Source organism: Cygnus olor, chromosome 2 (genome assembly GCF_009769625.2).
Source record: "Cygnus olor isolate bCygOlo1 chromosome 2, bCygOlo1.pri.v2, whole genome shotgun sequence".
In the NCBI taxonomy this organism is placed as follows: domain Eukaryota; kingdom Metazoa; phylum Chordata; class Aves; order Anseriformes; family Anatidae; genus Cygnus; species Cygnus olor.
The window spans coordinates 48,494,620-48,510,227 of NC_049170.1; the positions used below are offsets into that span (position 1 = coordinate 48,494,620).

Sequence of the window (15,608 nt, forward strand, 5' to 3'; positions counted from 1 at the left end):
AGCAATGAAGTGTGAAACAGAGAAAATCTAGAAGTGTTTTAGCTCTACCAGTTTATGACTGGCAAAGACACAAGCCGCTGAAGTGGAGTTATGTAAGAAAAAAGTGTTGGGCAACTGAATGTGACTGATCCCACCTATTAAAATGTTTATCTGAAGACCATTTCTGGAAATACAAATGTCTTCAACTGTAATTATTATCTTCCAAAATTTCCCTTCTCTCCGGTTTGCTTTTTAGATCTTTAAGCTAAATGCATCTAAGAAGGACTGGGAGTCTAACAGGCTTTTAGGCATGACTGCATTGTGTATCTAATTAGTACAACAGCAAAAAATTTGGGTAGATAAGTATTTTAGATCTTTGCCCCATGTGAAAAAGTTGTTTTTTTTTTTTTTTAAACAGGTTGCAATTTAATAATTCTGCAGCAACTCTTTGCTACCTACCTCCTCACACTACTAGACATGGTTACAAGACATAACTGCATGTATATCAGGAAATATTTTGGCAGTTTTATAGCCATATGTATTTTATTACAAGCCTAAATAAGGACAATTAGGACTATTATTCTGAGAACACTAGTACAAAAGAACACGAATACTTGGGGTGAAGATGGGGATATGGCATAGATCCTTGAATAGAAAGTTTTCTTTATGAGAAAGTATGTATAAAAACACAAAAGATTTCTGGGCTAAGAAAAAAAAAGGATAACAATAGCTTTCAAGTAAGTGTTATTAAATAGAAATATATACTTAATGTTTACAATGGAAATTCATTCAATAATGGTAGTTCCCTGATAGTTAAGTACAGAAACGAATTATGTTTTGCATGCCCAGAGGCCTCTTCCTTCTTAGAGCCTTCAAAATCACTTCCAAACAGAAGTGACATTAACGTTCTGCAGAACATCCTGCTCATGTGAAAACAGCAAGTTGTGCTGCCAACAGAAGCACTTGTCTTTAGAAGCTGGTCCTGGATTTCAGTCTGGAATGTTTCTTTCACCGTTATTTCTGGGAAAAAAACCTAGCTGAAGCTGCAGTAATTTTTTAGTTGCCTATGTACGCTACATACACAAAGAATGTTTACTTTCAAAGTGTTAGAAATGCAAGGAATTTCAGCCATTTAAACATACTCTTAGCTTGTCTGAACTATAGTTATATTCAGATTAAGTTGTACCACCAGGGAACACAAAAATTTTCCAGTTTGGAATACACATACTGAAATGCACACGTTTGGCAAAAAGGAAAGTGGTAGAAGTTTCAAGTCTTGATGTTTTTTGAAAATTTATTTTTATTTTATAGACTTTGGACACATTAATAGCTAAAATGTGAACGTGAGGATGATTAAAGCAAGTTGTGAAACCATGATTTAAATCCAAGGGTAGATTTACATAATTAATAGTTGGGGTGGGCCTTCGCAATAGACCTGTTTTTTCAATGTGGCAAGAGGTGATGGTGTTCATGGTAACAAATAAATTGCAACTCCAGACTATATGACAGAGCAGAAATAACTGAAAATTACTAAATATAATTTCAGCCTTGTTATGCTCCTAACACCTCAAGGATGCCAAATTTCAGAACAGAAACTTCTGATCTTGCTGTATGCTTGTATAGCACTTAGTTTTTAGAAACATGGCCCCCAGAAACTGTAACTATTATTTGTGTTGGAATGGACGAAGCTCCTGGTTATTTCAATCCTGCTGTTTAATGACTGTTCTTACATCTTCTCTCTGGTACCATTACCACATATAACACTGATTGACCATAAAAACATCAACTGAAGACTTCAAACTTAAAATGGAATTACGATGACAGACTCCTTTCTATCAAGCAGAATTTCCTGCCTAGGAAGCATACAACATCAACACCTGTATCAGCACTTTGTGAGCTGAATTCCTGTTTAGTTAGATCTTATTGTTCAGAAGGCAGTAACTTCTAACTTGGACTGTGGTACTTGCTTTAATCTTTAAGCAGATGGCTCCAACTTATCAAATGAATAGCCCACAAAAGTCAAAATAATGTAAATAAATCACTTAAATCCTACTACACACGTTACCCACTACTAAGGAAAAACTATTAGTCCATTTAAGCTACTGAGCTTAGATTCTTACAACAGAAAACAGTATGTTTTCATACAGATAAGTGAGCAGAAAAGCTACAGTGCATGTCTTTGTATTTTTAATGCTTGGTGGTACAGGATGATGATCCCAGCAATTCTAAATTAAAACTGATACGATCATCTTATATTGTCTTCTATATATTGTCAGGCTTAAAAACTTAAGGAGTTGCAGATTGAGAACCTTTCCGCAATGTATTTAAAATATGCATTTATTTCATCAAGTTCTAGTTTACCAGCAAATTGGTTTCATAGCCATTGTTCAAACAATCAACAGTGGGACATTAAGATCATTTTTGCAGAAGAGACTAGTAAGTTTAAATGAGTTTCTAACCTCATTTTTATGAATTTCCCACCAAAAACTCTCAAAAATTCAGAATTAAAAAAAACCAATAGCTTCTCAAAACTGTACTTAATATTTCACTTAAAGTAACTCTACAGAGGACATTGTCCCAAATCTGATTAAAGATCAAGACTACTTTAAAATAAGCACAGGTTAGTGATCTTCAGTTCTTTCAAAACAGATGAGATCCTGGTTCTCAGTAGATATTTATTACAACCATTTCTTTAAAACAATCTCCAAATATTGCAGAGATAAGCAGGGCAATTTCAACTAGCTACCAAAAAAAGTTACCTGCACACTTAACAACAACAAAGATTGCATTGTCAAAAAACACAATAAATAGTGCAGGAACACAGTGAAACATCATTAACACTTCTTTTTACATTTGAAAAAAACTCATACCTGGGTACACTGCTTGTTAAGCTTTTCTCACTTGATGACGACGATGATGACGATGATGATCCAGGTCTCTGATCTGTTTTCATTCCTATAGTCTCTGTTGCACTAATCTGAGGTTTTTCACCTTCCTTCTCTGGCTTTTTTTTTTCACTATCACTTTCATCACTGCCTTCTCCTAAGATGTCATCAACCTGCCAAAGAGTAAAGAGTCAATGTATCCTCTAACAGACTATAATTCTTCTGTAATTACTAGATAGCTCTTAAGTAATCATTAAGAATATGCTTCAAATTTTCTTGACTTTCTCTTCGAAATTCATATTAAACACCAATAGCTTGAATGAAGTTTCTGTAACAGCTCTAGCAACATTTTATTCAAATTAAGTATTTTTAGTCTGCTTAACTTGATAGGTATATATATATATACACTCACATACATGATACAGTTACATTTGAAGGCATTTGCACTTAACTATAGTAATACTCAAGCTGTAAACAATAAACTATATTAATTTCTAAATGGACAGCATTTGTAACATAAAGGGATAGATATTTTATACTAAAATTTATATTATAACATATATAAACAACCACTTGTGCAAGGCAAATTAAAGTCTCTAGCTAGTAACTATTCTTATATTTTCAGATATTTCTAGACAGATATGTAACTTTAAAGAAGTGTATTCCTAAATACTACAGTACTAATGGAACTGAACATAATGAATCCTGCTGTAACCAATTTGTCTGCTTATGCTAATTAATAAATGCAAATTTATGAAAATGTTTTATGTATTTCATTAAGCAATTATTTGGCCTTTGTTTCTAAAAAGTTAGCATTGGATTTCATACTCTTCTAAACACACGTTACTTTGCTCTGTCAGGTCCAGAACTGCTGAAACTAACACTAAAAGCAAATCATACTCATGATCCACCCTGCTGAGTTTCAAAGGCTTGTATCCTTTTAGTTAGCATTCAACTTTCAGAAAAACAAGAAATCATGAGAAAATATAGGCGAAGATCCCACAGGAGGATATGGAAAGAAGCTAACTGTGAGCAGTCCATTATGGATTTTTTTTTTTTCCTAAAAGCAGCTTTTCTCAGCATAAATTGAAATACATCTCATTAGTCTCAATTCTCACAAGTGCCACATCTGCTTTTTGAAGACAAAGACGACCAAAAGATTTTACCCTGTTTAAAATAGATTAATTCCAAAAGGCAAAAGCCATGAAATAAGAAGGGTCACTTTATATCTAGTGCTTCATAAATGCACCTCCATTTTTTATTTTTATTTTTTGTTTTGTTTGTTTACCTTAATATGCATGGCAGGAAACTCAGAGCTACTCTGTTTCTCAAACTAAGTGCAAAATTCAACACCTTTCCAGTATTCCATCGCAAATATGGTAGAGGTAAATGATATACCATTTTTTCCACAAAGAGAACTCAAGGGAGAGTTTGCAAGCAAGGCAGGAGAGGAAATAGAAAATACAGAGTTTTGTTATCACCAGAAGACCTATTCAATTTTTTTTTTTTATGATGTCCTATGAGAGAGGCAAGACACATGACTCAAGATAATGAAGTTGCTCCACAGGGCAACTTCACACATGTAGGTGACTCCCACCATACTTCCTCTGTTGACTTCAGAAAGATAAAATATGTAGCATTTGTCTTCAGTCCTCTGCTAAACAGACAGATCTGAGGGACTTATTAATCTTTCTAATAGCCAGTAGTAGTCAGCTGCTCCTGTTTGACTGAACATTTTTCTTCCTTGTGCTACTTTCCACTGAGGATTCTAACCATCTGTATAGATGCAAGTTAGAAATGATGTAGAATGATGATTTTGAGCCTCACCAGCATAAGAGAAAGCAAAGACATTTTGTTATAAAGTATAGTCATTAAAACTTTATTTTTAAAGCATTTAATTATTTCAGGGATATGCAGCTCAAGCTTTACAAAGTGGTTTTAAAAATCAATGCTATACTATCCTGGGATGGAATGATTGTTAAACAAAACGAAAAGTAACCTGCTAGGTTCTTAGAGCTACGGTATAATCCAGTTTTCCATTGGCCTTTGTCTTGATACATTTTTATTACATGAAATATTGCTAATACCCAGCTCTCTCATTGTGAGGGCTGTGGAGAAGCCATAATCAAAAAGAACCACCTACGAGCTTAGTGCATCTGAACACAGATGACATTTTCAGGTAGAAACTGCAAGAATTACTGTGTCAAATTAACAGATCTCATTATTGATGAGATACGGCTCATCAGTATTCATGTATTAGACAAGATGCAGCTCATCTAATCCAAACTGCTTTTCCCATGACCAGAAGTTGTCACACATGTGGAAAATAAGAACCATGGAATGCAAATTGATGGTTAAAGAGACTGAAGAGACTGCTAGAGATAAGTGGACAGTGAATCCTGCAGAAGTGTGTAAACTATATTTTGGTGTGTACAGAAAACACAAAATCTGAAGTGTTCTAGTACTACAGTTCCGAGATGGGATGGCAGGAACACAATGTTTGTATATCTTTATTAAAATAATACTCACCATAACTAACATGTCCAGGAATTAATTGACAGTCAAATGACAGAAGAAATCTACAGCTATAACAACTCCTTTCCAGAAAGTCTTGTGTTTAAAATTGCATACCCTCATTGCTAAAGCAATACTTCTCCAAGAAGTTGTATTTTACAGATGTCTCTCACAAGCAGATATTCTATTTTTTTTCTGAATAGTGAGTCCCATCTGTGTAAATCTTTTAAAAAACAGAGTTCTACATTCAGGTTACAGATTAGAGTAGCAGTTGTAAAAGAATGCAAATTTATGCACTAAAAAAAAAAGCCTTCCTCAGTTTATTTTCTACCACTGTTTAACTGGTTATAGAATTAAAACAATTGTTTCAAAATAAATTTGCAAGTTAATTCACAGCAAGAAACTTATCAGATGCCGAAGACCAAACAGAACCACATATGAAGTGTAAATACCAAATCACAAAGGAAAATTGGAAAAATAAGGACAGATTAATAAGAACACAGGGGAGAAGGTTAAAGAAAGAAGTTACAACATCTATAGACTAGTAAAAGGACTGGATGAAGAGGAAAATAATTATGAGAAATGACCGATTAAAATTATCAGAACAGCCTTCATTATAATTTGTACAGAATAAAATTCATACATTTTGAAAAAGGAACTAAGTAAACTCTGCAACATTAATAGAGATAATGCTGAAAGCTAACAAGAGCTCTAGACTATATGCATCTATCTATATAAAAATATTTACATAAGTATACTTGATATGAATATATTTTATTTGAATATAAAATAACTATATTAAGAACACTTCTATAGATCTATTTCTGTAGAGCTAAATACATAAAAATAATATATTCTATATATAATAAATATATAAAACATTTGAATATTTTAATATAAAATATAAGCTGATCCTTTTTTTTTTTTTGGGGGGGGTGTTTAACTACTTGAAGCTTGTATGTATGAATAATATCACTGCAAGTAAAAAAAATCTGGGCAACAAAAAATTGAAATGTAGGTTTAAATAAACTAATTTTGTCATAACCTATTGAGTGCTGGATCAAACAAAACCTTGTCCAAAATATTCAACATAATAAGGAAGCGATTGGGGGAGGGAAAAAAAAAAGAGACCAGTGAGGACAGGCTCTGGATGCTAAAGCTATGATTAGTCTTCTAGATAGCTTCCAGCTTTCTGGGTTTTCTAGCAGAACACTGCCTACCAGAAGTATTGCTTCCCTAAAATACTGAAAAAAAAAAATGGACAGACTTACACACCCGAATTCTGAAAAATAAGCACATAAAGTCATTTTATACGAGGATAAAAAAACCTCAAACACAGGTCAAAAGTCTTTAAATTTCCAAGTGAAAACTTGTGGCCCACAGTGGCCCACATAGGTTAAGTATTGAACCATGGCTAAAACCAAATAAATGCAAAGGAAAAAAAACAGTAATAGTTATCGAATATCAGAGTGTTGACATTCTGGCTTTTTATACAGAATGGTATAAAATTAAGAAATAGAACTGTGGTGTATTTATACTTTTTTCTTGATATTGTGTTTAATTATTCCTGCTCCTGGTTCTTATATTTATGTATAAATACACTTTTTGTTCTTTTTCTTTCAAATATTTGTCAGGTCACCTTTGTATGCTGAGATTCAGACTCTCTACCTTTCAGAAAAAAACCCACAGCACGAAACAACACAAAAACAGCCCCAGAATGAATTTCTTCATTAACAATCATGGAGCTATTAAAACATTTTACTGTGCTTTTTGAATACAACAATATGAACTAAGTAATCAAGTCTCCATCCATCACTATCTTGTTCTTCAGTGGCAGAAATCTCTGAATAAAAGCAATCTTCTTTCTCAAAACGTGTTATTTAAAATATCTTATTTTTCTAAATATCCTATTGTATATACAGACAGAAGTTGGATGCAATGATCCTTGTGGGTCTCTTCCAACTCAGGACACTGTATGATTCTATAATATTTTTGTGTTGCAGTTGTTGCCTTTCTTCTCTGTGAAGGGGTATTGCATATGGATAGATAGCTCTCTTGGTTTAAGTGGCAAAGAGATTTCTGAGTTACTTTAAGAGCCAGGCCTTTACAATGAGAGCAAAAGAATCCATAACATGTGCTTCCCAACCATTGTGGTGTGGAATTCCTTTCATCTAAAGTTATTGAACTGCACACTTAAAAACCAGCAGCCTTTAGTAAAAGACATACCAGTTTTAGGATGAAAAGCAATTATGTGGGAAAAGAAGCTTTAAGCCTTCACTCTACACTGAGAGCATCTACTGCTATGATAAAATTTGAAAAAGAACTTAGAAGCAGTATGGAAAAGTTACTTAGAGGAGCTCTCATTGGCAGTCACCAGAGATTATACTTGGACCTTGCTAGGGAATGAACAGTGGCAACAGCAGTCCCAACGGATGTAGCTCACAGTACCGATGCACAGCACTGGCTATAAAGCCTGCATACATTTTAATTGCAACCTTGGGCAATAATGTATACTCTTAAACGGCAGATACCGCTAGGAAAAAAACCTAATGAAACAAACAGGTTGCATATATTAATCGGACAACTTAATGTTTGCAAATGAAAAGGTAATGTAACTGTGACTAGAACTGTACAATTCACTGCATGGTTTTCACTCCACAATTAACACTTAAACTGGAAAGGAAATATTACCTAGAGGTTACACAACAACACTATTAGTAAAATGCAAGGCTAATAACAATTCTGCATCCTAGTTTATGATAAGCAAGACTGTTAGCCCTTTACAGAATGCCATTCAGAAGTCCTGAATGTCTTTGAATTTCCCAGCTGGAAAGCAATGTCTAGATTTGAGTAGAAAGTTTGCAAAAATTCAAGATCTTAAGGACAAACACTTGAAACCACTAAAAAGAAGCACGAGCTTGAGTCTTTCCTTGGTAATTAGGGTGCCTCAAGAGCTGATTTAAGCATTCTGTGCAGTTCTTCTAAACACCAACATTATTATTAGCATAATGAAATTGCTTTGAAGCAGCAACACTTCATGATGTTGGAAAGAAAAGAGCCCATTCCTAACTACAAATTTTGGGAACATAAATTCCCATGGACTAAGAGTTACTAATTGTAAAAGTCACAATGATCTTTTAATTCAGTCTCCAAAGAGAAAACGTCTTAAGAGAGATGGCGTAATAGCTTCTCCAAAGTCTCCTGAGTCAGCAACACATCTGCAGCCTGGAAACTACTGCTTTATCTGATTACAAGGCCATTCATACCTGTAATCTTCCTTTCCCTTACTCTATTTTCAGAAGAAATCCTCTGACAAAAGATTGTTAAATTGCAATAAACTACATCATTGCAGTAAACTACATCATTTTTTTTTTTAAATGGTGCAGTCTAAGAATAAAATAAAATTGACTGCAGTACCTATGGCCAGAATACAGCTGTTTATCTATCCTAGCAAGATATTCTTGTCAGGAATCACTGATATACAAGACCAGCATTTCAGTTCAGCTCTGACTGCACATTATCTTATGATTGTGATGGAGAGGAAGGATAGATTGAGTCTACCAGAGGCAGAAAGGATAGAGCCCTCTATTTCTTTGGTTGCAGCACTTCCAAAACAACAATACCTTAACAGAGATAAGAGATCCCTGACTTCTAAATGCAATAATTCTTCAATTTAGACTCATGAATATATCCAGGTTAAAATTCCAGAAAGTAATCTTCTCCAACATGAATTAAAAGCCAATAAAGTGATCTACAACTATACTTCAAAGAAAGAATTGTTTTTAGCCTGTTGCTGACCTTTACTCATGAAAAGTTTTGGCTTTCTGTTAAAAAAAAAGTGACTAGTATGAAGAGGGCTGTCCTTGAGTTCTTTGAAAGGAACCATTCCTCACATAAAACACGGGAGGAACACTGCCTCCTCAGTAGGAAACACACTTTCATTTTAGTAATATTGTTCGACTCTCCTATACTGTCATGCTTAGTTTTGCAACACCACCTTCATTGCTTCCCCATTACTACTTTACCCAGTCATTAAGCAAAATGAAGTTAAGAGTCAAGTAAGACGCGTTCCTCCTCTCCAAGTTCAGTCAAGTGACCACAGAAAGCATGCTAGAAGAGACTGAGACCTCAGGACTAGAATACTTTGACATACTCTGCACCACTTGTATCATTTAGCCACAAGACATTGAAAAATTTTGACATTGGAACTTCCCCCCCCCCCCAATATGGTAGCTAATCCAATAAGTTACCCTTGATCTTAACTGTTTTGTTTATGAAAACTTTTGATATTGCACTTTGTCTCAATGAACTGAATAGATTTTATATATATATTTTTCTGAACTCTTATGCTTAGGAACAGTTATCTGAGAAGCAGGACTTTATTACCCATATCTTCAAGAAAAGATAGGAATTTAAGATGCTTTTAGAGGTGATATTATAACTGTGTGTGTGAATGATTAAACTTTCCTACAATTTAATGAAAGTCTATATTAAGAGATCTGGACTTACGGTATTTTTAAATAAATATTTCCTTCTATAAAGATGTCACTGGAAGGTTAGATTGTTGAAAGTAGATTTGGACTTGATTTTCACAATCATGTATATTTATGCATGTGATTCAACACCCCTTTCTTTTTTCATGTGCAGATTTTCCTGTTGTCCAACACAATTACCACCGGCTCATTCAGAAGGTGGTCAATCAGTAAAATCACAAACACAAAAAGAGCCTTATTATTTTTTTTTTCACCTTGATAAAATCTTTTCCATAAGATCAAAACTGTCTTAGTACTATCCTGTTTTTGACAAAGCATGTTGGCATGCTTCAGGTTTGAAGATAAAGCCTGGCAATGCTGTTAGACAGTCTAATTTGATAGACTGAAAAACAAATTTCATGTAAATATTTTAAGGAATATCACCAAACCTTAGAAAAAATCTTTTAAGATATTTCACAGGTCGTTTATTTAGATATTGACTTTCATGTCTTGGATCACTACATTTAATTTCAATGCACTCTGCTGGAATAGTTGGCAAAATCAAAACAGGTTAGAGAAAAGGCTATACACTTACATACACGGTCATGAACTGCATAGTCTTCTCTATTGGCTTCCCTACTGAAAATCATAGGATTTGACTGGTAAACAATCTCAAGAGTTTGAAAGAAAAAAGTTGGAAATGGTAGTCTTAAATTCATACTCCTCTTCCTTTCAGGTTAATATGCTTTTTATTTTCTGCTTATCAGCTGTTGTCTACGGTGTAACACACAAGTACCAAATATTTTTTTTTGCATTCAAAAGTTTCTAGTATTTGCCTCGTGATACTACAAAACACTTAAAAAACCAGACACATGGTCTGAAAAGCAGAAGAATTACACTGAAGTCATACAAGGCTTTTTTGTTTGTTTTAAATATAAATGGCTTATCTGAAAAAAAAATCAAAATCTAGTCAAAGATTTTTCTTCAACTCTGTCACCCAGAAGTCTCATTATTAATAAAAAACAAGTTTGTTTAAACACTCCAGTTACAGTTTACATATAGCAATTACATGTTATCAAGTGCAAACATCAAAAAGCTTTTGCCTTGAACACCACAATGTTTATGATAGATGGAACAAAAATAAATGGTAGACATTTATCCATAAAACCTCCAAGAACTATTTCTTTTCATAGACTTCACTGTATTCCCATAGAAATTAGGTTAATTGGGCAGCAAGGCAAACTGTCTACAGCATCTACAGTTTTGTCACTTCCAAACACTGTGTCTCTCCCTCCCCCTTCCAAAAAAGGCCTTTTTCCCCTTCTTAGAACAGTTAATATTAAAGGGTGGAAACTCATTGTACGCCTGGTTGTATTAGGAGAATAAACACATAAGCCACTGCCCCAATGTTCTCTTGTACAGTTATTTCAGAAACAGTTTCATTTTTATCAAGGAGTTGCTATTCTGCATTCCTAAGTTTGCATATGTATTTTTTTGATTACATCCAAAACAACAGTGATTACACTGACAATTAAACCCCCCCAAACTCCAGATGGGCATTGAGAACTGGTCAGACAGAACAGGCTGTCCACGTTATGTTTAAAGGTTAGGGGAGCTTGTACATGCAGAGTGAGCAGAAGACCAAAGATCAGTATTTCCTTCTTAAACAGATACTGAAGCCTCTTGCAGTGCATGGAACAAACTATCCCTTAGCAACTGTACAGATGAGGAGCTGAATGGCTAGGGAGCAGCTCTACTCGAAAGGACATATAGGATCTTGGTGGACAGCAAGCTGACCTGGGGTGGGGGGGGTGGGGGTCAGCAATGTGCCCTGGAAGCAAGGAAGGATAACGACATACCGGGCTGTACTAACAAATGTGTAGCTGGCAAATTAAGGGAAGTGATTAATTATCTTGTCCCTATTCCTCTTCGGCACTTGTTAGATAACAGCTAGAGTGCTGCATTCAGTTTTGCAAACTCCCTGATACAGGAAAAACAGTGACTGTACCAGAGCAATTTCAGCTGAAGGCCACCAAGACAAGCACTTGCTGATGAACTGGAGCCTGTTAATCCCGAAGAAGTGAAAACGTGGAGGGGATGAGAAGAGGGACCAACCTTATAGCACCAAAGACAACATTTGTTGAGAAAACTAAGTCAGGCTCCTTAGGGAGGAAAGCACATCACAGCAAGAGCCAACATTCGCCAGCTGAAACAGGGGTGTTCCAGCATGACATGAAGAAAATGTTTTCATCATGAGATCAATCAGGCATCTGATCAAGCTATGCAGAGAGAAGCAGAATCTGTCTTTCAAGGCTTTCGAGACCCAGCTGGACAAAGCACTAAGCAACCTGGTCTTAACCTGCACTCTGAGCAGAAGGTTGCACTAGATGATTTCTTGAGATCCTTCCAATCTTAATACTACTACACTGGAATCAGTGTGCAAGAAGAAAGGAGCTCAGAAGATGAGAAGATACTTTCTTGTTTGACTTAGAGCATGTTCTCAACAGGACAGAAAATACATGCTTTTCAAATTAATGACTGGAAGCTTTTTTGGAAGTATTTACACCATAAATACCATTTCAGTGTTTGATATAATGTTTGTGAGAGAGCCAAATAAAAAAAAAATTACTGTATGAAAACTCTGCATCAAAAGGGAGGAGGAATTTAGTTTGCTTTATCCCAATTTTTTTCCTGCTCCCCTGTGTAACACTACCTAGCATCAAAGTGAAATAATCACTACACATTCAACAACTAGATAATCAGTTTAAATTTAAGTACAGATTTTCTGATCTTGCAAGATGACCTCCAGAAGCAATCAGAACTGTCACCTTCAGCATCCTGCTGCTGGACTGGATTATCTCATTGCTTGATAAGCTACATCTCAGTGGTATTAACAGCTTAATTACCTCTGAGTACCTTTTTAAGGTGGGTTATTGCCTACACAAGTTGCCTGTCCCATTTCACAATTATGTTATGTCTACACAAGCATCCATGCCATAACAATACGTGACACCAGGAACAAACAACTGTTTACAGACTTTGGATAGGCATCTATGTTACATGCATAGCCAGAACTTGAATAATGGAAATCTGCAACAGGAAGCAGACCAATATCTTGGAAAACCTACGTTAAAAGCATTAGAATCATAGGATCAATAGGGTTGGAAAAGACCTTCAAGATCATCTGGTCCAACCATGCCCCAACCACAAATATCACTCTCTAAATCATGTCCCTGAGTACCATGTCCTACCTTTACTTAAAGGCCTCCAGGGATGGTGACTCCACCACCACTCCTTAGGCAACCTGTTCTAATGCCTAACCACTCCTTCTGAGAAGGAATTTATCCTAATTTCCAACCTGAACCTCCTCGGTGCAACATGAGGCCATTCCCTCTTGTCCTATTGCTAGCTATCTGCAAGAAGAGGCCACATGCTCTCTCAAACAACTTAGAATTTAATGAACTGGTGGACCAAACCATCTGCTCTTTTTGCAGCTTACTGACATTATCAGCTGATTATGATGTTATGGATAGTAAAATTTGTGCCATTGGGTAATCTTTCAAATTTTCCCATATCTACAGATCTTAAACAAACCCCAAAAACCTGCAGAGGAACAGAAGCCTTAGCTGCATGCCCTTCAGAACCATACTTTGCCAAGCTTCCTGACTTTACTTTTGACTAATCCACATCTTAGAGGAATGAGCTGGTGAGGGAATCTACAGGTAAAGTCTTTGGAGAAAATTCCCTTGCACTCTTTTTGTAAAGAAAAAAAAAGAAAAAAGCATTATCTAAACATCCAGAGACTAGAAAATCTACAGAAATGTCTACTGATGCTGTCAAACACCTGTTGATAGTTTGTTCTCAGAGCTACCCTTCCTACTTAAACCGTATTTTGCAGACGTACAGTATGAAGCTTTGATAAGACAAACTTGCAAAACTTTAAAACAATCTAGTTATCACCTAAGGCATAGCTCTGCCATAAGTCTTAATATTTTTCTTGTTCGTAAACTTTTACCAAGTGTCATGCAAAACTAGTCTATGGATCATGACTTTTTTATTAACATAAATCAATCTAATTTGCTAATGAAAGAACACGTGCAAAAGGAGTTTAAATACAATCAAAACATGACACAAAGTTGGAAATCATAACATACTACTAAAAACGACACATTGCAATTTGAGGGGACACGGCTTCTCAGCTCTGAGTGATCTTTTCTGACATATTTCACTGCCAATGGGAGCCACTTGTAGTAAGATGCTAACGAAGTGCTGAAGGCAGTACAGTAACAGGACTTTAGTATTAATGGAGCATACTGTTTCTGAGCTCCTATTCTGGTTTTATGTTATAAAAAAACAGAACAAATCAATGTAAAATTATTTATTCTACTTGTCTTGCTTCCAATCATTCCCTCAAAACATTTCTTCTTTGAATATAAGCTTCATTGTACAACGATTTTTTGATCAACAAAATATGTTCAAGTGCCTTCTGACAGCGTTTATTCTCATGAAATTCCACCAAGAAATAAAACAAAAATGACAAAATCGATAGACAATGACTACATCTATTATGGTGCTTACGTCCACAAGCATTTTGTAGAGGACAACATATTGATTACTCAAATTAAAAACAAACAAACATACAATAGGATTCCTAGATAACAAAGACCAGAATTAAGTATAATCTATTGCTGAAACTCACTCCCATTCTAGTCCAATTGATATTATGTTCCTCAACACAGGCAGTTTTGTAGAAGTGTGGGTAGAATTCTATCATCAATCCATCTTGTTGTCTGTCCAATTGGTTTTAAAAACAGAACAGGACAGTCTTCTATAATCTTCTCTATGCACTCACTGGTTTGTTTTATCTAGCAAAATCTACTGAACTTGTGGAAGAGTTTGTTTTTTTTTTTAATGTGGAAAATGAAGTCGTTTTTGCAGCTTGTACTTCTAAACATAAATTCTCAGCTGTTGTGAAAAAAGCACCAGAACACTAACCTACACATTCTCTTTCAATTCATCAGCAAAGACATTAGTTAATACTGTAATAAAGCTGCGAGTACACTTACTACCTAGCACATTATCCTTGAAAGCTTCTGAGAGAATCATTTTTTTTTGTTATTTTAAGAAATCAAAGGGTGGGAAGGAGCTTGATTAGTACTAATTTACTTTAATCTGAATTACAGATTATTTAGATTACATTTAAGGCTCTAATGTGCTTCAGCACAGGAGACAAACACTTCCTGAAATGCTGCAACCAAAGAAACAGTCCATTATTAAACAGTATCATAACCAGAAAACATTGCTTTTGTAGAAGAATGCAAGTACAGATTTTCTGTATCACAGCTGCAAACGAACCTAAATTATCACTGTGTAAATCCACCAGGACACAGTAGGACTTATGGGCTCCAAAACTTTGTGCTACATAAATGCAGATATGCTGTCTTCAGTGTAAGTTTTTTTTTCCACATACTATGAACAAACCAGTAAACCCTCCCTGATCCAAGCTATCTGTAAGCATAACCAGCTTGGATGTGTCAGGACTTCATTTTACCTGAGGTTAGCATTACCATTACCAGACATCAGCTGGCTTCATGAAGCACTGCCTGGTCATCAGTGAACTTCCCTCTTCAGCATACCTTATTAGATTGGTCTCATTATCATAATAGCAAACAGACATTTATTACTGCATTCAAGCTAATAAAGCCATTGAAATGATGGACATGGAGGAAAACTATTTCTAAATTGGCTTTAATGGAAG

The 15,608-nt window shown here is 35.2% G+C and overlaps 1 protein-coding gene across 2 annotated transcripts in view; it reads right to left on the reverse strand.

Annotated features, from left to right (window-relative positions):
- Positions 1-15,608, reverse strand: part of CTDP1 (CTD phosphatase subunit 1) — a 95,125-nt gene that overhangs the window by 23,738 nt on the left and 55,779 nt on the right. For both annotated transcript variants that reach the window (XM_040548021.1, XM_040548022.1), the window contains exon 12: positions 2,850-3,037. In XM_040548021.1, the coding sequence (XP_040403955.1) occupies positions 2,850-3,037 (188 nt within the window). The remainder of the gene's footprint in view (positions 1-2,849; positions 3,038-15,608) is intronic.